The sequence below is a fragment of the Onychostruthus taczanowskii genome, unplaced genomic scaffold (assembly GCF_017590055.1).
Source record: "Onychostruthus taczanowskii isolate IOZ18803 unplaced genomic scaffold, ASM1759005v1 scaffold58, whole genome shotgun sequence".
Lineage (NCBI taxonomy): Eukaryota > Metazoa > Chordata > Aves > Passeriformes > Passeridae > Onychostruthus > Onychostruthus taczanowskii.
Window position 1 is genome coordinate 7287645 of NW_024503457.1, and position 25966 is coordinate 7313610.

The 25966-nt window shown below is 39.5% G+C and overlaps 1 protein-coding gene across 1 annotated transcript; it reads right to left on the reverse strand.

Moving 5' to 3' along the window:
* Positions 1–277: 277 nt before the first annotated feature.
* LOC121343179 (interleukin-1 receptor-like 2) lies at positions 278–25966 on the reverse strand. Its single transcript, XM_041418131.1, has 14 exons — positions 25713–25966; positions 24986–25109; positions 24340–24527; positions 22184–22256; positions 19480–19723; positions 18990–19176; positions 18060–18222; positions 17728–17793; positions 17058–17178; positions 15360–15508; positions 14925–15068; positions 13397–13558; positions 12490–12910; positions 278–348 (listed from the first exon to the last, which is right to left on the reverse strand). The coding sequence occupies exons 3-13, from the start codon at positions 24385–24387 to the stop codon at positions 12519–12521; spliced, it is 1749 nt and encodes a 582-aa protein (XP_041274065.1). The 5' UTR covers positions 24388–24527; positions 24986–25109; positions 25713–25966; the 3' UTR covers positions 278–348; positions 12490–12518.

A 25966-nucleotide genomic window follows, 5' to 3' on the forward strand; every position in this document is an offset into this window, starting at 1 on the left:
TTGGTAAGCAATAGGATAAAGACCTGGTTGTGGTGGGTGGGGGAAGTTGTGCAAGCTGGTATGACAGCTCTTATTTTCTTCCATAAACAGGGAAACAGAAGAAATGCAAAAGTGTAGGCAACTGTCACTTGAATTTATATTCCTTTTTTGTTTTTGACAGTTATTCAATTTCATTTCACAAGAATGGTGATTAATAATTCTGCTAAGAGCCAAAAGAGACAATTTTTTCCCATGAAACCTGGAATTCCTGCAGTCTGGAGATTTCTTCCTGTAAGGTCTCAAGTGGTGATTTTGGGAAAGGTTTGCTCATTTCCTCCCCTATGTTCTCACTTTGGAGCAGAAAATCTTCTAGGGAAGAAAGAAAAAAAAAAAAAAAGGCTCACAATAACAAATGTCCATTCTTTGTGGCATTCTGTGTGCACAGAAATAGAGAGTAATGCAGATATATGCAAAAAATGCTTCTCCAGAGAGGGGACAATTAAACAGATGAATTTTGAGCACTGAGAACAAATATAAAGTAGCAAGATTTTGCATTTCTAAGGAAAGAAATTTAATCTTTTATACCAACAGACAGTTTCCCATTCCAAATCCCACTTTAATTGCTGTGTCAAAGCCCTTTTGGGAAACAGGATTTCTGGCAGTCTTTTCCTCAGTGTTTCTTACTAGCCATTTAAGTCCCACAGCACCACACAGCTCTGTTGAAACCTCAGCTCACTCACTACGCTGCGCGTTAGGGCACGTGGTCATGCTGCTCGAGCAGCACTTCTCTGGATCCATGCTCTTCTGTCACAGGCGTCACGTCAGTGCTCATCCTTGCGCCTCCTGGCTTTTGCTAACTGGTCACTCTGCACCCTGCCAGTGCAAAAGGAAATGAAACCTGCCTTGTGCTCAAATTGCCAGTGAGATATGAAGGAACTGCTGTTCCTCAGAGGCAAAGTCTAGACTGCAGACATTGCACAGCTTGGCAGGGCCGCTGCCTCAACTGCAGGCTCAGTTTGCATTAAAGCAGAGGATTTGGGGGAAAAATGTGCATGCAAAAGCAGCAGATTTGGGCACTTCTAGGTCCTTTCACTGCTGTGGAAACTATACCTCAGTGTGAAGGAGAAACTATATTTCACCTTCTTTCTATTTATAAAAGAGTAGCTGAAGCAAGTAAGTGTAAAAGAAGGAAAATTCAAGTACACTTTGTTTTATCACCTAATGTGGACGTGTCGGTATCTCTCAGGGTACATAAACATCCCTAATGTAGAAGCAGAAGTAAGTAATAGAAACTATGAAGGAAATGGAAAAAATGCATATGAGTTTAGTGAATATTCAACCTGGAAAGACTGACAAATCACAGCAGGTAAGCCCTCACATACTCTTGATTCCAGAGTAAGTGTGCACCGTGTACTGGACTCCCAAGCAAGCACAGGCAACCCTGAATGCTGGGTCAGATAACTGCACTAATGAGGGTCACACCCTCTGTCCAGAGCACTGATTAGCTCAGTGAGGATCTTGAGGCTCTTGTATCTTAAAAAAATTGCCTGACATCCTCAGGGGACGTGACAGAGTTTACACTAGGTAACACATGGACTATGGGCTAGGCCAAGCCAAGGGTGCTCTGTACTGCCTCAGCAGCCTCAGCGCAGACATTCCCACACTGCTGCAGATGTCACAGGACAGGTGAGTGACACGGAGCCAGTTGGGTCAGACACTGCACTCCCAGACAGTACCAAGACTCATAAAAGAAAAGTGATTTACAACTCAAACTGAGAACAATCCACAATGCCCAGACAAGGCTTTCAGTCAGAAAATTAACCAGAAACCAGAATACCCAACTTCTAAGGTCTGTAAGGGCTTCTACATCGGAGGAAGAACACTCCATCCTGTAGCCTGAAACTGGGATGCTACTTGTTTGGAACTTATAACTCATGAGGAAAACAGAGAACAGCCAAGAGTGAATTTGGCTCCAGCCATTTAGGGGATGGACATTAATAAGAAATTTATATTCTGAGGCTCTGACTCCTTTTAAGTGGGTTGGGCTCTCACACGTTTGCTTCCAAGAAGCAAATCTGTACTACCAAGCACAAGTTCTGCCAGGTACCTCAGAAGAAGCAGAAAGTGTCCTAGGAGAAGCTGGGGGAGCACAGTCTTGTTCAGAGCAAGGGAGGTCACCAGTTTCCTAATGACTGCTCTAACCACAAGGCCAGTATGAAAATGAAGAACTGAGCGGGGGTGCAGCATGCATTCAGATTTTTTGCATCATCAGAGCTGTTTCTGCTCTGTTAACATATATTCTCAGAAGACAGATGGCCAGCTTACATCATGACTGGGGGTGGAAGTAAGTATTTCCCATTAATTACCTCTAGATTCAACAGTAAGGATTAATCAAGAGTAGCCAAATAAGAAAATAGAACTCTTTCTGAATTTCTTAGAGGCCCTAAACTTCTGCCACTAATCAGACTGGACCAACCCTCTCCCTTTGAGAGTTGTGAGTGTACCTAAATTCATGCAAAGAAATTGTCCATAGGCACATTTCTACCTCCACAGGATATCACAGAAGCAATACTGTGTTCATACAAATTAATTTATACTAGTTTTTTCAGACAACCAGAAATTTTCTGAATGAGAGTGCTTGTGTGGAGAATCTTTCCACAGATCCTCCTCCTGCTGTTATCACAAAGCTTATCAATACTGGCAAATCAGCAAAATGTTTCTGTCAAACTGGTTCTCTGCCCCAGAAAAACCTCAGGTGTCAGATCTGACCTTTGGATAGCCACAGTTTGAATTTTAAGAGCTCAGCAGAAAAGGCAGTCTCTCATAAAAATATAACCAGAAAATTGATTTTATCTCTCTATATCACTAGCACCCTTTTTCTATGAATTCATATGCTAAAGGCTGGAAAGACACAATTTAAAAGTGGTCATAACGAGAACAGCAACCCCCTGACTCACAAACCAATGAAGAAAGCATATCTGTAAAGCAATTGCTACATTATAGAACCTTTAAAAATAGGTGGGAGATACTGAAGTCTTTGAGTTAGTCTTATTATTAAAAATATTCTACCGATTTCTTCTGGTTGGATCATTTGAGTCAAACAAAGTCTGGAAAGAAGGAGTTAACTTCTAGTGACTGAAATTCTGGGTAAATTAATGAGAAGGATGAAGAACCCAGAAGTTTAGGTCAAAATGTAAAGTCCAACAGGAAGCAGTACCATTTGCATCAAGACTAATTTTTTTTTTTTTTTTTTGCATCAAAATAAATATTTATGTTCCAAAGACCAAGACAATAGGATAGTGATGACAAAAATAGAACCTGTGCTTGCAAAATATTTCAAGGTGATTTTCACTAAGTCCCTTCAGATGGTCCATTAAATCTTGAAAAGGCAAATAAATTTACTGCAATAAACAACGGAAATACCAGATCTTGAAACAACAAACATCTAGTTGGAAATACTGAAATCATGGCAAAATGTCAAATTTATGGAAGGATAAAAAGCATCTGTGGAGTTTCTTTTGGCAACATAATGGACAATGACAACAAATGTTGTTGACACAAAGAAACAGGCAGTGATAGACAAAAGTAGACAATGCTGAATTTTGATGAGTCTAAAATTCAGACAAGATTATTCTTTCCAATACTTGCCATTTATAAATTAAGCTATCAATAAACAACACACAAAAAAAAATAGACAAAAAAGAACACTTGCCAACAGTGGCAGCAAACTTTGATGGAATAGCTCCATCCTTGTATTGCTTTCATAGTTCAAGTCATAGAAATATGAGAGCAGCTGTGCTGCTTCAGAACATCTAACTCAGTACTTCTTCTGAGGTAAGGACTATTAAGAAAAACAAAGAGTAAAATAAAATCTAACACTCACTGTAACCCTACCTCAGTACTGTCCTAGCCTTCAAAGGCTCTTACCACCAGCAATGTCCTGAGCCTGTTAATGTTTTGTCTATTTATTCCCATTCAAAACCTGGTCTCTGCAGGAACCCGTGTGGACTTCGATGTGTGCAGTGTCCTCTGTCAGTGGAGCTTCCAATGTGAGAGCCAGCCCAGCAACTTGGGGCAGCTGCTGAGATGCCAGTCTGATTTTCAGGAACTCCTTTCACCATGGCTGGAGGCAGAATGCCTGGCTGGGTTAGCTGGGCCTGACTCTGCACAGCATTTCTCATGCTTTCCTCCAGTGTTTGTTGTTCCTGTTTTTCCCATCAGCCCTCGGAAGTCAACTGTGTCCTTTGGCTGACAGACAGCTCTTGGCTGGAGGAATAGGTCAGCTGGAGCTATTGCAGCTGGCACATCTCCCTCCAGCCCTTACATACCCCTAGCTGGAGGAATGTGGGGACTCACAGCATCTGTAACTAAATTCATTACGTGACAAAAGCCTTGGTTTCCTCATTTAGGGTTTTATGATCACCTGCAGGTGGGTATATCCCCCACTCCTTTATGAAATACAGGTGCATCTCTTCACTGTAGGTCAAAAATCACTCCTACTACAGCTCACCTCAAAAGGCCCACCTCTGTACTCACAGCTGGAAAATACTTTGCTGACACCAAACCAGGAGCTTTTAGTGGAAGAAAAAAATCCATTCCGCATCTAAGGCAAGAGAATTTCCGCTACACTGGGGCCTGTAAAGGAACATGGTGATCCAGTTGGTGGCCCCACTCAGGAAATCTAAAGATCATCAGGCTGATTTGCGTTATCTTCAAAGAAAAAAGCCAAGAGCAATGAATATGTCCATATTCAGTACATTTGTGGTTAGAGAGGGGTAGGTACAAAGATAAAATGGCACTTTCCTGCTTCACGTGTCCCACAAGTAGCTCAAATTGCAACATATGATCATAATCAGTAATTATATACAGTGCTGCTGTCTTGATTCTTCCTCACCTCCTCCCTTCCTCACCAGGCCAGGCCACAAAGAATTCATAATGCTGCCAAGTCCAGGTCAAATTTTTGCAAAGCAGTACAAAAATTCTGGCTTTTTTCCAATTAGCATCTTACTCAGTTGAGATGGTATTTAGCTACCAAAGTAGTCATGTGGCTATTTTTTAAAATGACATGTTTTCTTTTGCAAAATGTGTACTTAACTCCCATTATGATGTGGCCAAGAATTCTCATTTCATTTCCTATGGATGACCATCTCATACTATCCACCTACTCTAGAAATGGAAATGGCCACCATCCTGTATTATTCACATCCTTGAGAGAAATGTCTCAAGTGCTCTAGGCCAATCCCAGCTAGGAGCTGTTGTAATTTACAAATGCAAACATATGAGTAAGGTGGTTGTTTTTTTGAGAGACACAGCTGTGTGATGCTGAGTATGAGGCCAGCTAGAGGCAATCTTTTTGGTGGGTTTCAAGGAAAAGAGATAAAATACAGAATGGAAAAAAATGCATGGCCTGACTCGCAGACTTCTGAAACCTCACCAAAGCCACTAAGCCCTTCTCTTCCATAACTCTTAGCCTATCCAAAGATACCAGCAACTACTCACAGCCTCCCACAGCTGGGACAGAAAAATTCAGTCATGGCAGCCCTGAATTTTTGAGGGTGCATGGGCATATTTTTGAGATATCACTTTCTGCAGTCTCATCCTCACCATTAGTTCTGGAACTCAGAATCATTTTCCCTGAGCCATAACCATGGCAGAATTTTTGATTTGGCTGCACTTATATTAATATCAATATTAACAACAAAATAATAATATTTTAAGGGACAAAGGTCCTAGATAGACTTTGAAACCTACTGACCACTTTCGTTTTGCAAATTCTCTTCAGTTTACAAACCCTGTGGCTATAGATTATTAACTAGGGGGTAAAAAACAAAAAGCACTACATATCATTAGGAAAAAGAGTTTGCAAGCCCCTTGGGATCTGAGCACACTATCCAAGATAAGGATTGGGAACTGAGGATTGGTCATTTCAGGCAGCCAGTGCTTTCTGCTCCCGAGAATGCTGTGATGTTCCATTTCAGATGATCTTCATGATGCACTGACTGCTCCTCTCTGATGGCAGCCTTGAGGCAATTCTTCATGGACTCCAGGGGCCTACTGTCCATTTGCTATCTGGTTTTCTATAAACATTTCAGCATCCAAGACTCTAAGATTCTCTCACCATGTAACTACTGGATCAGTTTATTCCCAGCTCAGGGGACTAGATAATTAAATTAGGCACAAATTCCTCATCTATCACTATGTCAAGTAAATAGGACTAGGACTCTCCGTTGCCTGGGTAGCACATGGCCAGTAATGATCCTCCAGCCATTATGCACAGCAGATCTGCTGAATGCTGATGCCAGATGAAGTGGTCTCCAATCATAGCCTTCTTCTTGGAATAACCAAGGCAAGAGTTGCTCAATTAGATCTAATTGACATATGCTAGAGGCCAATTAAGAAACTCAGCTCTGCAGAGCTCTACTACTCCCCATATCCCAACCAGCTCTGAGGCTTTGGATTAACAGTTGCACAGACTCACAGGCCAAAACTCTCATTTTCTACTAAATTCCCTGCTAGTTCTTACAAACGACAGAAAAAGCACTAAAAATAATAATTACAGTATCATTCAGAATAGCAGTTGTCAAAAGTATCTTCTTTTTTTTGCTCCCTCTGGGTGTGCTTTTTTTCTTTAATGCTGTGGCTTGGCATTATTAGCAGAACTTCATTATGATTTCATGTAAACAGTGTATCTTTTATTGGAAGGGGAGAGCAACAGTCTCAGGCATCACTAGGTGGAGGCACTGCACAGCACAAGGCTGGTGTGGCTCACGGCTCCAGGGCTTTCAGGATCCCTACAGCCAGCCCCTATGGCTCGCTAACCCCCACCCTGAAACACCCACACAATCTTTTCCCATCCTCAGCTGCCTGCTCTCTTGGACGTGATCCTTTCCTTAATAATAAGCCAATTCATCTTCTAATTTCAGTACCCAACAAACTTTATGGTCCAACCCTCCAAAAATGTCAAACATGCCAAAGTTAGCAGCTTTTTAAAAGTGACAGCAGACGGTGCTGGCACATCTTTGGCTCATTTAAATGCATATGTGTATCAAGCCATTCAGATCCAGGATGAGGAAACATATTTTTATGAAAAACTTGGCTTTTCTTCTAAAAGTCAGCATGTGGTCTATTCTCTTCAGTCTCTGAGGAGAATTAAGTCCCGTTTACTTTAAAAACACAGGAATCAGAGCCAGATATCAAGCAGAACCAGATGTCACGACCCAGAAGAGAGCATACACAGATGGAAGGGGGACATATGGCACACAAGTTTTTTCCCACTGTGAGTGTCCCTGTCCAGACAGCTCTTTAGCTTTTTCCCTGTTTGTTCCTGGAGGCAATATGTAGGGGAGTTAACTGCCAAGGTTTTTTTCTGTTTTAAAGGGACAGATGAATGTTATTTTTTGTAACTCCCAAATACTCTGCTTATTCACCATTTCAGAATTTATAAACTTTACCTTGCAGTAGGGTCTTTAAACTGGAATCATGGAGTATTCTGAGTTGGAAGAGACCCACAAGCATCATCAAGTCCAACTCTAAAGTGAATGGCCCACATGGGGATAAAACATGCAACCTTGGCTTTATTAGCACCATGCTCTGACCAGCTGAGCTGATCTCAGGGTCCTAAAGATGCATTTGTCCTGCCATTTCTGCTATGTTCCACTTGAAATTATGTAGTTGTTTCACACCTTACCTAAAAACTACAGATCTATTTGATACAGTCTGAGTGTGCTTCCCTAGGAGTGAGAGGTCAGAAAAGAGTAGATAGCTTGAATTTCTTTCCAAATCCAATGTTTGTCCAAGTTCCCCAGCTCCATGGAACAGAAGAAATAGTAATGCTATACATATTTGGAAAGAAAAAAAAATAGAAAACAATAAACAAACAGTGTGGATATTAGAAACAATGTGTTCAAACAGAGGAAAAAATGCCTTCTTAAGGACTTGTTCCCTTCACATATTCAGGGAACATTAGATAAAAAGAGAAAGAAAGTGCAAAAGATCACCTCTTGAGGAGAGACGAAGCAGCACCGGGGTGTGTTACCATAGACAGTGCAGGAAAACTAAGAACTCCACTGATGCTTATAGCCAGTGAGATAAGGGAAAGAGAGAACATGGATTTTAATTATTACCAAGAGAAATAAAGCCCATCAGGGAAAATATTTAATCAAAAAGAAAGAAAAAAACCAATGAGACAGCATTTAAAATTTCCCTCTGACTACAGCCACTGCTATGCTCAAGAAAAAAAAATCAAACTAGGGCAAAGACCAAATGAGAGCCTGACAGCAGAAATGAAAGAAAAATATTTACACATCTAAGTCACTTGATCTGGAGCAGCAATTCAAAATCAAGTTTTGGAGCAAAAAATTTACCCTAATGTCTGGGTGACCCTTCTACCTTTCTTCAGGATGAGACAGTAACCCCTAATAAACACTGCCAAGCAGGGCTCTAACTCCAGCTGCAATGCCACAGTGTCCCAGGTGCTCTCTCAGAGGAGTCACACAAGTTGTACATTTTAACTGGTGCCCAGCAGATACCAGACTCCTTTTTTTCAATCAGTTTTAACGTGGGAGGCAATCTTGGAGTGGGCTGAGGAAGCAAATGTTTCTACTACTACTACTATTTTCTAGCTCCCTTTTAGTGACTAATGTTTGGTTTGTCTCAACAAACGCATCGAGTGCTGGTTAATATTATCCTAAATTGAAAGAGAATAAACATGCACATCAAGTGTTGTGCTTTGCCTTTACTCTTGAGAATAATGAGTGTAAAGATGAGAGGAGGAAATGCTATTGCTCCTGTGTTCATGAGTTGTAGCATCTCTGACTAAACCTGAGACCTGGAAATTTATTTACGTGTATTCCGAAGCTCTACAACATAATACTTCCTTGGTACTTCAAGGGAAAAGGTCTCTCCTTAGCACAGATGTCCTAAATATTAACTGCATCTTGCCTGCTTCATTGTCAAGCTAACTGCAGCTATGAAAGGAAGCAGAGTCACTGAGCTACCATAGTGCCTGAACAAAAGGCAGGATGGGCTTACCTCTCAAGCAGAAGGTCAAGGCACCAAGATAAAGGGAAAATGTAAAATTGCTCTTGCACTGTTCCACATTCTAGGATGCAATACAGAGGTAAATTTAAAGGAAAAGGGAAAAAAAAAAACCAAAGTTGGTCAGGGCTGTCCTGTCTGGGGCTACCACATTAAATCTACCAGGTCCTAAAAACTCATTCTGAGCTCAGAGCACATTCCTCTCAGTCACATAAACCTCTATCCATGAATTAATACAGTCACAGATGCTGTGCTGGTTTTGTGTGGGAGGCTGGAAGGAGACACAGCTGGGAGAGGTGACCTAAACCAACCAAAAGGATATTCTGATCAGATGACGTGTTCAGTATATCAAGTGGGAGGAAGAAGGAAGAATAAGGGGGCGTTTGGAGTGATGGTGTTTGTCTTCCCAAGTAACCATTGCACATGATGGGGTCCTGCTGTCCTGGTAATGGTTGAACACCTGCCTGCCCGTGGGAAGCAATTAATTAATTCCTTGTTTTTCTTTGCTTGTGCGTGTGGCTTTTGCTTTCCCTATTAAACTGTCTTCATTTCAACCCACAAGTTTTCTGGCTTTTACCCTTCTGAGTCTCTTCCTGATCCCACTGGTGGGGAAGTGAGTGGCCGTGTGGGGCTTGGCTGCTGGCTGGGATGTGTATATTAGAACGTGAATCAGGCCACATCTCAGTGCTATTTACCACAGATATAAGAAAGCAGGATATGATCATGAAAAAATCATGAAAGAATTCTCACAGAAAGCACCAGTGTCACAGTATGGATGGAAAGATGTAATGGAATTAGCAAATTCAGACAAGTTAATCACAAGGCAAGGAAAGGACAGTGCAACCTGGAGTACCAAATAATTAGACAGGAGCAAGCCAAGAGAATGTCGTTTTGGTTGAAAAGCAAAAAAAGGTGCAGAGAATGCTTTCAATGTATCTTACACCACATACCACTTAGATTTTGCTCTCTGTCTGCATAAACAATAACTATATCTACTATAAAGTGATGAACAAATACTCTTCCATTGATTACACTGCATTTGCCTTTTACTTCTGAATGTGCCAAGTTTTCAGGGGTAAACCTCTTGCCAGCTAATCATTTGTGGAGTTGTTGGGATTTGATTTTTTTTTTAATAAAAAACAACCAGCACATCTGTCTCTATGGGACTTCTTTTACAGTACCACAAAAAAAAATATATTGTGTTTTCCAATGTGACTTGAAAAAAACCAGTTTCCAAGGAGAGAAAACAGAGACAAAATTCAGTTTCAAAATTAAGCCCTCTGATAAAAGCAGAAGCCATCTCATGTCATGCTACATTGAAGTAGCTAGCTAACAATCAACAATGATAACCAAAGCCTATCTCCCACAGTCACTTTTGTACAAGGACACAAAATAATCATACTAAATGTGGTTGTTTGAATGAAAGTATCAGGTAAATCAATGCTGACTCACAATCATCTGTCTTCACTTAAGAGTCATTAGGAGTCTCAATTAGTGAGAAATGAGAAAATTACTATCTTGAATAATGTGACAAACCTCTGAAAAGAACTATGAAAAAAAGCAGCCTGAATTCATACCACATTCACAGAAAAAAACCAAAATATCAGCACAAATTGCAAATCAATTTACTTTTATGTAGTACTGCAAGTCCTAGTCATTAGTTTGTTTGGTTTTTTTTGTTTTTTTTTTTATTTCAAAGCAAATTAAATAAGGAAGCTGAAAAAATCTACCAGTTTCAACACCTCTACCTTATTATTTTTCTCCTCTATATGGATAATAAGAAGGTTCGGTTTTTAAACACAAATTTTAAAAAGGAAGGAAGGAAGGAAGGAAGGAAGGAAGCTAATTTTGAATACTTTTTTTGAGCAAGCTAAGTCTAAACACAATATACAAATTTGACAATTATGGTTATCTGAATTCTCTAAGACCCTAAATTTATTTTTTAAAGGTTTCAGCCTAAACATTATGCATTTCCAAAGAACATGGATTCAACATCGACTAGGACAACAGTGGATCTGATGGATCTACCCTGTTCCTAGTTTTCCTGGTGACACCTCAGAACAAGTCTCTGGTCAGTGAAGGCTGTGGAAAATTACACAGTTGTGAACCCCACAGCCAGGAGAATGAGACACTGCTCCTAACGTGTATTTACTACACATTTACAAAGAAAAAAAGTACCATGAAATGCTATTGGAAATCTTTCCCTTTGATTATATATTTCGACCCCTAGACTTTGCTTTCTCTCCCATCAATACAGCCCAATGACAATATATTCTAGATACACATACCTCTGAAAGGTATTCCAACTGAAAGGAATTCCATGACAGATGCTATCCTGGCAATAAACGCGATGTTAGAACCTGCATAACTACAGAAAATTATTTTTTAAAAGCAAGCAAAATTCGTATTTGGATTTAGATTACGTTCTTCAAGCCAGGAGCGTGAAAACTCCTGCTGCTTCAGACCACCTTGAAAAGGAAACAGCATGTCATTTTCTCACAATGATGCACACCAAAAGTGGATTGGGATCCAGAAATACCAAGCTAGTCTCAAGCATTTTCTTTCACAAATAGATGAGATACCATTTCTTTCACAAGTAGATGAGATACCATTTCTTGCCATTAGAATTTGGTAATGTTTCAGAACTGGCCACTTTCCACTCTCCAGGATACCCAGCCCAAGCACAGCTCTGATAGATTCTCAGTGAATTTCTGTGCATGCAGTTAGCACAGCTGACACACAGCATGAGAACATCTGCTTTCCAGAGCAGCAGCACAGTCTAGAAAGCCTCCCCTTCTCAAGAAGTATGAACTATTTTCAGTTTCCCAAGCACTACAAGTGATTGAGTTTCAAAAGTAAACATACACCAGATATCACAGAATTGTTCAACACTCTAAAAATCCACAGATTTCAATCCTTTCCATTTGCTGAACACATTTGATACCAACTGTTCAGCAGAAACACATTCAGTGTTGTGATGAGTTTTAAGTATACCTGCTATGTCATGTATTTCCCCAACCCTTTCAAGAAGCAAGGGTAACATCTGTTGCTCAGGAGACAAAGCTTGCACAGAGCAGATTCTTGCAGCAATAAGGAAAACAGACAATCATTGAGAAGCAACAAGAATTGGAACAGAATGACTAGGAAAATGCTGATGATAGAACTAGACTTAATTTATCAACTGCAGTTTTTATTTTTAAAAAATGGACTTCACAGCTGTTTCTTCATACAACATTTATGTGGACCACGACTACTTAATAGCCTATCATCATCAGCATGTTTACCTACAATATTTGATGGAGACTAACACAACAAATTTTGTCACTATCCAAAACCTGTCACAGAATAAAGTTGCACAGAGTTTTTTGTTTTAGGGTGTAATTCATGGAAAAGATGAGCAGTTTCTACTCTTCAAAGAAAACATCTACTTTGTAGTATAAAGTATATGCAAGAAACATCCCAATTCAGAATTACCTTCTTAGTATTATTTAAATGATTTCTTCTTAACTTTCCTTTGCTGCAGAACTGTTTGACATTAGGGGCAATGAATACACTTCAGAATAAGATGCCTTTTTCCTGGATGGCATTTGATAGCGCACATTTTTCCAGAATCTTGTGTTTGCTGAACAAGATTTCTCTGAGAAGTCTCCTTTCCATTGAATAGCTCCATGTTTTTGCTTAATGAATCTGATTGATTCTGGCATGCTCATGTAGTCCTGTATTTCACCCATTTCTATAAGAATCACTTGAATCCCATCACGGATGAGAGCATTATACATAGCTAGCTGTTGCTCAGAGGTGTCTTCCAACAGGCAGCCCTTAGATGTTTCTGATCCCAAAATAATCATCAGTCTTCTGCTTTGCTTAAGGGTTTCATCAGCAACACTGACCACAGCTGTAAGTGATCAAAGAACAATCAAAGTCTGAATAGAAACTTTACAACTGGTGTAAAATAGTTCTTTATTTTACAATTGCAGACATTTGAAGCTGTGGCTAGCTCAGAGCAGTGGTTGCTTTAAGATCTTCACACTTCCAATCATGATTAATGAACAATTGCATGAACATAACTTCTAAAAAAATTGTTTTCTTCAGCCCTCAGGAGAATTTATTGTTCAAAAACCTCAACAGTATTATTAATGCTATTGAGTCCTCATCTGTTCATCACTAAGAAAGCACAGACTCACACAACATCAGAACAGAATTTTCAGTTAGGGGAAAAAAAAGGAAAAAGGAAAAAAATTTCATTGGGCAAATTATCCAATAAAACTAAATAAATACAGCTTTCTTTTCTAAAAATGTGGGTTTTAATTGCATAGATAAATTTACAACCTGAGAACAATGTTTCAAGAGGCAACCTGTTAACTTGCTAATTAAAGCATACCTTCTCCTGGTAAATCATCCCTTCCTAATATGAAAAGGTTATATCCACATTGTTTTTCTAAAACATCTGGGAGTATCCTACGAACAAAGGTTTCCAGACAACATATCCTTATGTCTTCACTGCTTTTTGTGTACAGGACATATGCGTCATAGATTTTCCCATCTAAAACAAACACAAACATTTCTATTAAAAAACTAAAACTCAGGAAAATGCCTTTATTGCACAGTTTCATTTTCGGACTGCTTAGAAATAGTAATGTGGGGCTGATTTCACCCATCTGACAGAATCACCTCACAGAAGTAAAGTGATCTATGAATCAAAATAAAGATGACCAGCCAGAGCATCTGACTTCATCCTTTCCCATCTGGGGATGAAGTAGTCACCAAATGGACTGGGTGCAGAACCTGGGACCTGCAGGAAGGAGCTCCCAATCCTAGAGGTGCCAGGGCATTAAGGAAGTACCCTCTCACAGGACCTTCTTCACCACTTCTCCTGAAAGAAACTCAACAGCAGTTATCTCCACTTCTGACTAACCACAAGAGAAGTTGGAAAAATGGCAATTCTTTCTTGTAATGATCCTGAGAGGGCTTCTGAGGTTTTGAGAGTTAAGGCTGAATAGCAAGCTGGACTGAAAGAACCAAGCCAAAATCAGATCTAACTCAAACAGTTAAAAACTTTGATTTTTTTTTTCCCCTTTTAATTAGAACTCTATTACAGTGTTATAGTAAAACTGAATTTTTGACCTGGAGTTGAAATTACTTTTCCATTAAAACATTTAGCACAGCCACGAGTAAGCATTAACTATCTTAATGTGTGTAATCCATTCACTTTCAAGCCATGGGGAACTTCAGACAGTCTAATTCTGAGAACTGACATGAAATATATCTATGATGTTGTGCTTATTTCAAATTTTTCATACCTGTCCAATATATTTGCCTGCAGTGCATTAAACTAAAACACATTAGAAGAATCCCAGAACACAGAACTAGCAGCAAATTTTCTCTTTGATAAGTCAACACCATAACTGACAGGATTTAGAAGGAAAGTGAGGGTAATAGAAAGAAATTGCAAAAATAAAAAAAAACACAATAACATTAATCTCTGACAAATGAGTCTGATTTTCAAAATAAATATTTAAGGCACGTCTTTAAACATCCAGTTTACAGGATGTAGCTCTGCTGACACCTATTGTTCATCATCAGAGTGACCATAAATCTACATGTAAAGAAACTACAGAAAATCAGTAAACAATGTGCTCCTTTTGGAATAGCCTGCCATTCTTCTTTTGACCTATCTCACTATGATTGCCTTCAATATTACACAGTTTTTATTACTTCAAGCATAATTATATATTTTATCCATATGACTGAAAAAATCCTGCACAAAATGTCTTTGTGCACATCTAAAAATTCCTTATGGAAGTTCTATGTACATTGTACTAAATAATCCTATTATTTCTCAGAAGTAAAGGCAAGAGAGAAAAATCAACAGGTTAATTACACTTACGTACCTGGTGACACTCACATACCTTCCTTACTTGTAAGGGCACAGACAGAATTACGGTACCAAAGTACCAAATCAATCTTGAAAATCTTGAAGATTATTAAAGTAATAAATGTTAAAATTAACAAAGAGACAAGCCCTCCAGTGAGCCACCTTCGTATGTCAGGAACTGCACAAAAATATAAGAAATTTCTTTTAAATGTTGAATTTGTCCAAAACCGATCTTTCACATAAATTCAGTACAAATTTGAATATTACATTTTTCATTCCTATTTACCTTGGTTTTTAAATAATGATAAATACAATACTATTGTGATTTCTTCCCTATGCACAGGCACATGCATACTGCAAACTGTAATACATCTGTTTCCTCTCAACATGATACATGAGAATTTGGTATCAAAACACCTTCTGGGGAAGTATAGATAATCACAGGCCTCAAAATAATAGTATTTTTTACCTCTGTGTTTTAATATAATATAGGATGCAACTTGCCCAAAGGCATTTGAAGCTTGACAGACAAAAGGCTGTTCATAGTCTTCACTCTTTACTTCTGAAATTATTAGCTTCACAGAATGCATAGGGCGCCCGTCATAAGAAGTTTCTCCCCTGTCCAAAAAGTGACAAATAGAACCATAAAACCACAGCCCATTCAGGAATGGCTTCATCTCTAACATCTGCAGCACTACAGTGGTTATTTCCTTCTGCAAAAGTCAACCACACTTCCCAACAGATGAACAATTACCTCATATGAACAAAACCCAAACAGTCACACCTCTCCTCGTACTGACATTTAGCATATGCATCAGAAAGCATCAAGACATCAAGAGGTTATCTTATCTGCAGCTGTGTTTCCCCAAAGGAACATATGGTTTCTATAGTTGGAAGTTCAAAAATATGCCTTACAAACCTAAATAAACTCTTGTTATGGGCTTCCCAATCCCTGTCAGAGTAGACGGACATAGATATTTCACAATAGGATATGACATTCAGGGAATGAATGAACCAACATCACTAATGCAAGTGACCAAAGATGTAAGTGTTAGGAAGTACAAAAAATAACATTGCTTTTGCAATATCAGTTCAGTGACCATGTGCCTCTGCTTTATGGCACAATTGTTTATGACTCTGTAATTCTTTATGACAGTATAATATATTAATTTTGCATAGTGTTTTCTCTTGGTGAGTAACCAAATAAGTCAGCATTTTGTTTTTCCCTTTGTTTTATTATGAAAACTAATTTCTTGCAACTATATTCTTACTTTGCAGACATCATTCTTTTCTTCACTGGTTTTTTGGTCCTAGATAGTGCTCCAGAATTTACAAAAATTATCACATTTTTTTTATTCACAGCAGCACCATAAGGGCTGAAAAAAACCCTGAGATTTTTAGTTAAAACCTGTAATGTCTAAGAACATTTCAGACTGCCTCTTGCTCCAGTTTGAGTTGGTCTTTCCAGTCAGGTATAATTTCTCTTCTTCTAATTCCATTTAACCAGCTTTTTATCATCACCTTATCTCCCACTTGCCCTTCACATGCATAACTCAGTCCAAGTCCTGCCAAAACCCAGTTCATCACTGGAAATCAGTCTCCCTTTTCTCCTCTAACCCCTAAGCTTCAGTACAAATGCCCTCAATAAAGGCTTCCATTAGCTCTTCAGTTATCTCAGTTAAATTTCTCTAACTTAATGCCCTTAAACCTACAAACATTGATTTTTCCTGTATAGCACAAATTTGTCTTCTTGCAACCTTTCAGGGAGGCAGATGTGGAATACAGAAGAAAGAGAGTCTGAAGATCATGCACCTGAACATGCCTGATTCTACCAAAAGAGGTCTCTGCCAGGCCAGAGCTTGCTCAAAAGAAACTGTATTACAATTATGGGACTGTAATAAAACACCTTTTCCCAGCAGTGGAAATACAGACTGATTTTTTACAATGAGCAAGAAACGTACAATCACATGTGAAGCTCATGTGCCTACTATGTTTAAGCTTTCTATTTCAAAGCAGAAAGTCAGTTGGAGAAGGCAAGCATTAGAGTTTTTAAGAAGAATACTGTTTAAAGCAAGGGAAAAATGTTGCTAAATATTTTAATGTCAAAGGGAGAAAGTATTACTTTGGTTGCCAACACATATATTTTCTAATCTGAAAATATACTTACTCATAGGGACTTGCAAAAATTCTGCTCATATAAAACACATCAATATATACACCGTTGCCTGTCCAGTACACCTCATACCCATCAGCACCTGTGGTGTTGCAATCCACAGTAACCTGTGAGCCTATAAAATTGTGTTACAAAGTAAAGAGTTAATTTTCATGACCTAATTAAAGTCTATACAGTCCTGTTCACGGATTCACACACACACCAGCTAAGAATGATACTAAACCCTTTCAAAAAAGTTACTCTAACAGAGGGTCTATATTCTCAGCAATCTGCAGGTCCAGAAAGAGAATGGTAGGACGGAAGAAGCTGAATCCAGGAAGGAGATGCTTCTCCTTGGGGCATCACTTTGCCTGCAGATTCAAGATGGGCCTGTTCTTAGAATCACTTCCAGAGTGATGGAAAGCAACAGATGTGACAGATAGTCACTTGAGTTCCTACAATTTTCCTTGCATCTGAGAAAATTCTTTAGGACTTTGCAAGCAACATGCCTCGTTTCTTTCCCTCTCACTCCTCATTCCTCCTTTGAGAGATCAACAGAGAGAAATTGACCACTGAAGTCATTTTTTCATAAAATAAAAACAAGAAAGCACAGAATAGGACACCCCTTAAGAATACATTTTAACTAGGATACAAATTCATATTTTCTCTAGAGAAAACTACTCACCGAGTTCCACTTCAATGGAGTTGTTTCTTGGGTAAGTTATTTCTGGAGGCTTTTTTGGTGGGGTCACTAAGCACAAGAAAGTTCTTTTCAGAAGACATGGGGCAGTTGCAGTCTGTTTTATGCTCTATAATACAAGTACAACCTAAAAACATCCCTTGTACTAAATACAAGGTTGTCAGCCATTATTTATAACAAAATACCCAAAGTACCTTATCTCAGGTAGTCATTACTGCACTTTTAGGTGAAAAACTGTAGTCCTAAGCATGTCCATCCCCAAATTAGGTCTTTCCACTTTAGTTATGAGCACAAACACAGTGAAATTATTTACTCACCTTCTACAACCAGACTGATGTCTCGTGAAATGTTATATTGTTTCCCATTGTAGGTATATGTTGTTTCACACGTGTAGTTTCCTCCATCATGTACAGTCACATTGAAAATTATAAGATCACTGTTTGAAAGGGCAAACCTTTTTCCTTTCAGCAGCTGGCAGTCCTAAAAGTGTATAGAGAAGTCTGTTAATTTACATCTCTGTATATTTCCATGGTTTGTCTCTCTTTGACACAATCTGAAGTTTTAATGGACCACAGCATAATGATGGTTATGCAGAGGCTGAGGAAGAGTGAGGGCAGCAGAATATGAAGAAATGCACACTTCAGCTGAGATTTTAATTTAAGGATACCCCAGTCCATTCCCCTTGGAAAACACCTTTTGATATTAGAGAAATAAGAAAGTAAAACGTGGGTTGTCAGTACTTGCAAAAGTATTCCTCAGTGAAGCACCACTCAATAATTAGACTTTATTTTATAAGAATCCTCAATGCTACTGGTACCACATGGACTGCATGAGCCTGAGGCAGGAATCTGGCAGAAGGCACTAGATTCTTGTAACAGAAAGAGCCTTTAAGAGAGCATGAAGAACAAGAAATAGAATAATGGAATAGAACAGTATTGAGCACCTAATGGGAATGCCAGAGTAAATCTGTTTCCACACAAGGCTGTGTTTCCCTGGCAGGTGAACAGATGCCACCTGGTGGGTACGTGGGTCAGCATCACTCCCACACCTCAGCTGACATTCTGCCCTGATAATCAGGAACACCTTTAAAAGACAGAAAGTCTTAATCGTCTTTCAATTTGTTTTAAAAGCATTTTTCTCCAACTTACAGTAAATCTTTAGTTCTTCTGTTCTAATTCTCAAAGATCACTGATTTTTATTCTAAATAATGGACAGATATAAGACAGAAAAAAACACTATATTCTCACCTTATACCAACGAACAGGCTGAATATTCTTCTCTGTCCTGAAATAATCCAAGTGGGGACAAACGACCTTTGCAGAAGATGATGTGAATATCACCTCCTCTACAGCAAACTTTTCATTTAAGCATAAACCATCAATCCTCTCAAAAACTGTTACTTTTGTACACATTTTTTTGCAGCTTGTCAAATTCCTAAAATTAATAGAACACAAATTAACCTATTTAACACATTTTTCAGGTCAAAAATGTATGGCATTCTGTTTGGAGAAGAAAGAGAAGAAAAAACATTTGCAGTTTCTTTAATAGATTTACTTTTGCCTACAAGGAAAAAACCCCAAAACTAGACTTAATTTCCCCAAACTAAAGTTATTTTTTGTAGATGTATTCCCTCTTCTTCATTAGTATTTATCTTACCCTCAAAATTTTACTTGCTTTCTGAAAGTTACTCACTATCCAACTCATTTCTGTAAAAATATAATTTTTTTTAACTTTCACCTTATGACACATTCATAATCTCCAGAATCTTCTAACATGGCAGGAAGAAACCAAATTAGATTCTTCTGCTGGTGAACTCTAGACAGTTTGTCTCTAGGCACAGCTCTCTTGTTACCAACTTTATACCATGTTAAGTTGTAGTCTCCACTTTTCAAGCTCTTTTCCAGTGAACATTTAATAGCGAGAGGCTGCCCATCAGGCACAAGACTCTGCTTTAACATCACATCATAGGCTTCACATTTCTCTGAAGGAAAGAGATAAGCATTAAAGAAAAACTCAAACACTCTGCAAAAATATACTGAACTCATCTCCTGATTATAAAGTTCATTGGAGTTTTCACCTCCATTCTCAAGTCAATCACTAAAAATACAATTTTAATCCCCTATCTTTGCAGCAGAGAGTACTACTCAGTAGTTTACAGATGTAGTTATGCCACTAAAATGAAATGCTGTTTTTTGAATGCAATCTTTACACTCAGTAGAATGTCTTTGTAGCAGAGTTATCATTTGCATGTTTTATTTCAGATGCAAATTACTAAAGTACTTGTGTTTCTCTAGTCTGTTTCATGGGCATGTACACAAACACACAGATGCACACAAAATTCACATTTAATGTCTTTATTTTTTAACTTCACTTAACTGTAGTTAAGACTATGCTTTTGATATTTAAACATCCTAAGAGGACATAAAAGTTAGTATTGTACAAATATTAAATTTGCTACAGGAATTTCAACTGACCCTTCATTTTATGAACATTTAGAAAGGAATCATTACAATCACCAATGAGCTCATCTTCTTTACTTCTGACAGACTCATGCAGAAAAAGTGCAACACCAAGAGTTTGGTTTGGGCTTTTTTTTTTTTCTTTTTTGCAATATGACAAAAAAGGCACCAACACTGGATACCATGGTCATGTTCCCAAGTCAGTAATGCTTTTATCAAAACTTCCTTGTTTTGTTATTTTATAAGAACTGCCACAGAGAGTCATGCAAGTGTCTGTTTAGCCAAAATCCTGTCTCTGATAACTATCAGTGGCAAATGTGCAGAAAAGAGGAGGACACAATAAATACAATACTACTCTGATTTCAGTCCCTTTACTGAAGGGACTGAACTGAAATCAGTTCTGCATGCAAAACCATTCACTGAATTTTATAAATTCTCTGAGTATCATGCATTTCTTGTTATGAGAAATAGTAAACTTCTTCTCATCTGCCTATTCTATGATATTTACATTTTCATAGACCTTCATCCCATCTTGCTTCTGTCTCTTTACCTCAGAGTCCTCCTTCATTTGGAGACTTCTCATATGGAAGCCATCCCATATCAGACAACACTGTCACTCATCTCTCCACCTCTTCTGATACCATCTTTCTGAGATGTAATGACCAGAACTGCAGAGTTCGACTGGCACACATTCACTGTGGGGTTAAAGCGTAGCATAATGAGGCTTTCTGTTTTCTGCTCTGATGCTTCCCAAAAATACTGGTTTTCTGGTCACCACTGATGACAGAGTTAATGATTCCAGAGAGCATCCAGAGATACCAAAGCAGCATTTCCCAAAGTGGCTATTAATTAACTTAATGCTCACATCACACACATACAGCATATTTACTTCTGCTATACATGCATGACCTTTCATACCCCTTCACAGCCACTTGATTTTACTGGCTGACATTCTATCACTAAACTATTTGATATCCAGGCACCTTCTGCATAGCAAGCATCCATTTTAACCACCTAAGAATAATTTTGTGTCATCCACAGTTCTCACCACCTCACACAGATCTTTTCCAAATTACTTATCCAAACATTGAATTACTCAGGTATCTGAATTGAATGCCCCATAATAACTGTGGTGATTATGATGTGCTGTGGCCACAGAAACTGACCATGTTTTTCTGCCACTTAGTGCTAATATTCTGCACCAGTGTAAGAGACACCAGCACATGCTAAAGACCACCCAGCTGGAAGCAGATCTGCAGAGAACACTGGGGTCCTGGTAGACCACAAGTTGATCATGAGCCACCAATGCTCCCTCATGGCAAAAGAAGGCTAAGAGTGTCCTGGGATGCATTAGGACATGCCAGATTTGAATTTACTGGAGAGAGTCCAGCACATAACTGCAATCATGATTAAGGGAGTGGAGCAACTCTCACTTGAGTAGAAGATGAAAGAGCAGGAACTGCTCAGTCGAGAGAAGATAAGGTCTGAGGAGTGTGTGGGTGGATCTTATCAATGTGTGTAAATACCTGATGGGAGGGAATGAAGAACAAAGAGACAGACTTTTGCCAGCCTAGCTCACTTACAGGACAAGATGCAATGAGCACAAATTGAAACATAAAACAATCTATCTGAACACAAAAAACCCCTTTTTTTTTATTGTAAGGGCGATCAAACAGTGGAACAAGATGCCCAATGAAGTTGTGGAGTTTCCATTTGCAGAGGTTTTCAAAATCTTGACCCTGTAAAGTTAGATGTCAAGAGCTCCTTTCCAACCTAAATGATTGTTATAAGTTAGAACATTAAATACCACATATTTTGTGTTTTAAAGGTTCCTGCTCTTGGCACTATTTAAAAGAACTCACTGGCATGCATGTAAATTTCACTATTACAGCCACTTCTACAGAAAGTTAGTATTACTTGTGTGAAAAAAAGTTCCATTAAAAGTTCAGAACAAGACTTACCATAGCTACCAACAGACTTACTTGCAATAATTAAAGACAGAAATGCTGTTGCAATGTTACATGAAAACAGTGTTTTTGCTGCCATGTTTCTCTGCTAAAATGGAAAGAAAACTTTCAATTAGTGGTTTCCAATATGAAATTCTATAATTTAAAGTAAACTTTTGCATTACACAATTAACATAGGAATTACATAGTTTAAAGAGGACACACGAAATACAGGAATTGTCTTTGACTTGTTTTGAGCCTGTTACCTGCTTGTTACACCTGACAGCTCCTAAATACTACACCAGAAGGAAAAAAAAAAAAAAAGAATGAGCATCTATTTCAGCTTGTCAAGCACTTGGGTTTTTTTACATTGCTAGCGCACTCCTTCCCGTAGTGCTTAGGAAAGCACTTCTTGCTTTCCTAAGTTACAGTCACAGATTCTCTAACTCTCTCTTAGATGGAATCTGATTTCATAATTCTGACTTTTTTTGCCACCCACTTCTGTACTGCAGCCAGTTATGCTACAACCTGTCTGAGATGAGGAGGATAGGACATACCTTGAATACAGTGTTCAAAGCATAAGTGCACTATTATTTATAAGCAAAGACAATTATTGGTTTTTTCTAGATTTCTTTTCCTAATGATTTCTAACCCTATCTTTTTTCTTTGAATACTACTGAGTATTGATCTGATATTTCCATGGGCCTATAGTAAAATTTCAAGATCTCATCATTGGGTACTAAGAATCAGGCAAACTCAGTCAGCTGTTGAGCACATGATGTTAGGATTTTGGACATAGGTTTTCACTTAAAATTTTTCTTGCATTTCCCTACAACAATTTTCTTCTGCTATTATTACCCAGTCATTTACGATCGTGACATCTTTTTGCCATTCTTTGCAATTTACACCTCCATGTTCTAGCCTGAATACATCAGTATTGTTGGCAAATTCTGCCACTGAAACAGATTCCCTCTGTCTAGACCATCAAAATACATGCTGAGGAGTTGTTTGGGACTTTAGGAGTGATGTTTCTTCACCTAAAATCTAGGCATTTATCTTTTATATGCTTATTTATATATTTGAGAACGACTGTCAGGACTCTTTAGTAGTCCTCTGATCCCTAACATGTTCGGAGAAGGATCTCTTAGTTGCATGCCTCTGGCAAGCTGATCCTTAACTTGACCTGCTTTACTGTTTTTGTTTCTATTCAGCCTACCACAGTGTTTCACAGCACAGTGAGAGGACAAACGCAACTATTCCAACTGAAGTGTGAGCAGGAGGACCCCATCCTGTCGTGACAAACATTTAGCTGATCACCACTTTCCACAAGAGTCGAAGATGGCACTTCCGGCTGCTGTGTCTTACTTCACCAGACTGACTCAGAAGTGTGCCATGTGTTGAGTCATCCACACTGCTTCTTGCAGTGCCTTCTTCCCTTTCTCTTTCCTCCTCCCACCTTGCAAATCTCCACTCAAATTAGCAGGCAGGTCTTTTCTTGCCTAGCTCTAAGATGGGATGAGTCCCTGAACGAATCCTGACACAAAACATTAAAATTTCAGGAGGCAGGTTATATGTGCTTGTACAAAAGCTACAACTTTTTCTATTATTCATGATGCACAGAATCTCTTAAAAATCTATAATTTTTAATTTTAAAGAAGAGGAAAATATTGTAACATATAATTTAAAGATAAAACAGGATTGAATAGATTCCACTTATGAACAGGTATTTTCCTTATGACTTCTCTGAATCACTGCATTTTCACAAACTCTGCTCTCTTACAACGTTACCTTGCTCTTGTTCTCATGGTCTGTCTCACAAGAGCTCTCTCAAAAAGTTTTTTGCCCCACCGGTAGATTTAGCAGATGCAGAAGTAGTATTTTACTACACCCTGAAAGAAAGTCTTCCAGGATCCTGCTTTTCTATAATTTCAATATTCTTTCTATTTAAATTTATAATTTGCCCTTTTGTCAACATAGAAAAACTTGCAAACATACATAGAGCCTTGTGAAACCATACACACCACTTTGAGGAGGCTCCCTCATCTCTCACTTTCCCCGATGAAAAATTTCCATTTCTATGGAAGGCAGACACAATAGCAAAATTAGGCTCTTCTCTGTGCATGCATTCACATAGATAAGGATGAAAATAACATACATTCAATTGCAGAACCAATTGCAAATGTTTTTCCTACCCCATTCTGCCACGATAAACAGCTGAATTTCTTCCTTTCCCCAGCCATTCTGTCCACATCTTGAGCGCTCAATCGACCTGTGGAGCTTTATCATTCACAACAGACTTCAGCTCTGGTTATCTTTGCCCAGATTTTCCAAAGTGGAAAAAAATTTCAGGTATGCAAAGCCATGTCCATAAAGTTTTATCCTGAAAGGAAATATTTTTATCAATTGCAGTTAAAAAAAAAAAATCATTACAACTACCCCCTCCCCCCAAAAAACCCATCAATTTTCTGAAAGAGGTCTTCAATTATACGTGCACCTGAGTTACAACCACAGCATAGATGACAGCATGTAGGCATAATTCTCATTAAAATTTCTCATTAAATAAGCATAACCACCTTTTCATCTGCTTTTTAGTAATTTCAAAGTTGATCTACTCAATAAAAAAAAAGAAGTCTCCCCAAAACTTCAAAGGATCACAGGTTTCACTGATTCTGGTAAACTTGTGGCAGGTTTATTTGAATCTCATTCAAAAGCACAAACTGATTCAAACATGCAAGAGTCCTCAGAACTGAGAGAACCAACAGAAAGTCAGAGTACCACACTATTTCTGGTATATAAGCCTAGGAACACTTTAAATCATAAAAGATGAATATTAATTACCTTAAATGCTCCTGTTAACTGCAAGGTGCACCATGCCTCTTCTAGAGAGATTAATCAAGTGTCTCACTTTTGATCACGAAAAGAATGACGACAGCAAATACATCCATTCCTTCACTGGACACACCTAGTCAGCGTGGAAGAGCTGCGTTAGCCCCGTCAGGATGTAGTGACAGCTCTGCGACTATTGCGATAGCCGGGCTTCTGTCAAACGCCGGCATCCCTCAGCGGGTGCGGCAGGAAATCATTTTCCAATGCTCTTCATTTAAATTGCGACGTATTTCTGGAAGCATTCCCTGGGAAGGGGCTGTGGGTGCTGGGCAGGGCAGCTGCGAAGAGCAGGCTCGCTCGCTGTCGGTCAGGAGCCGAGCCACGGTCAGCGCTGACCCTTTAGGAGAGGTCTCACCCCTACTCCCAAAGCGTCCTCAGGCCCGTTTCCCCAGGAGACACTGCCTCGCTCCGAGCCACCTTCCAGCCCCAAAAGCGAGGCGTCGGAGCGACCATGGGCTCTGTGGATGTGTGCTGGGATCACCCCGGCCTGGCTGAGGCCGCCCGCCCGGTTACAGGAGCCCTGTTACAGAGCAGCGCTCCCGGCCGCACCTGCCCGGCCGGGCCGCCCGTGCCCGCTGCCGCCACGGCCACCCCCGGCTCTCGGGGCCGAGGGACACCCTGAGCCCCCATTACACGGAGGGCTCGCTGGGGCCGGGCCAGAGCCCGGGGAATCCCCTACCTGCTCCTCGGGAGCGGGGGAGCCCCGCTGCCGCCTCCCAGGGAGCCTCAGCAGCCGCGGGACGGCGGCGCCTCTGCCCCGGCACGGGCGGCTCCTCCCAGCGACGCCTCACCTTCCCCCCCGCCAACCTGGGTGTCCCCAGGAGCGTGGGGTGGCCCGGGGCAGGGCAGGGCAGGGCATGGCCAGCCCCCGTCCCCTCCGCGCCCCGGCGCAAGTAAGCGGTGCTGGTTAAACGCAAGCTCCAAAAAGCAAAG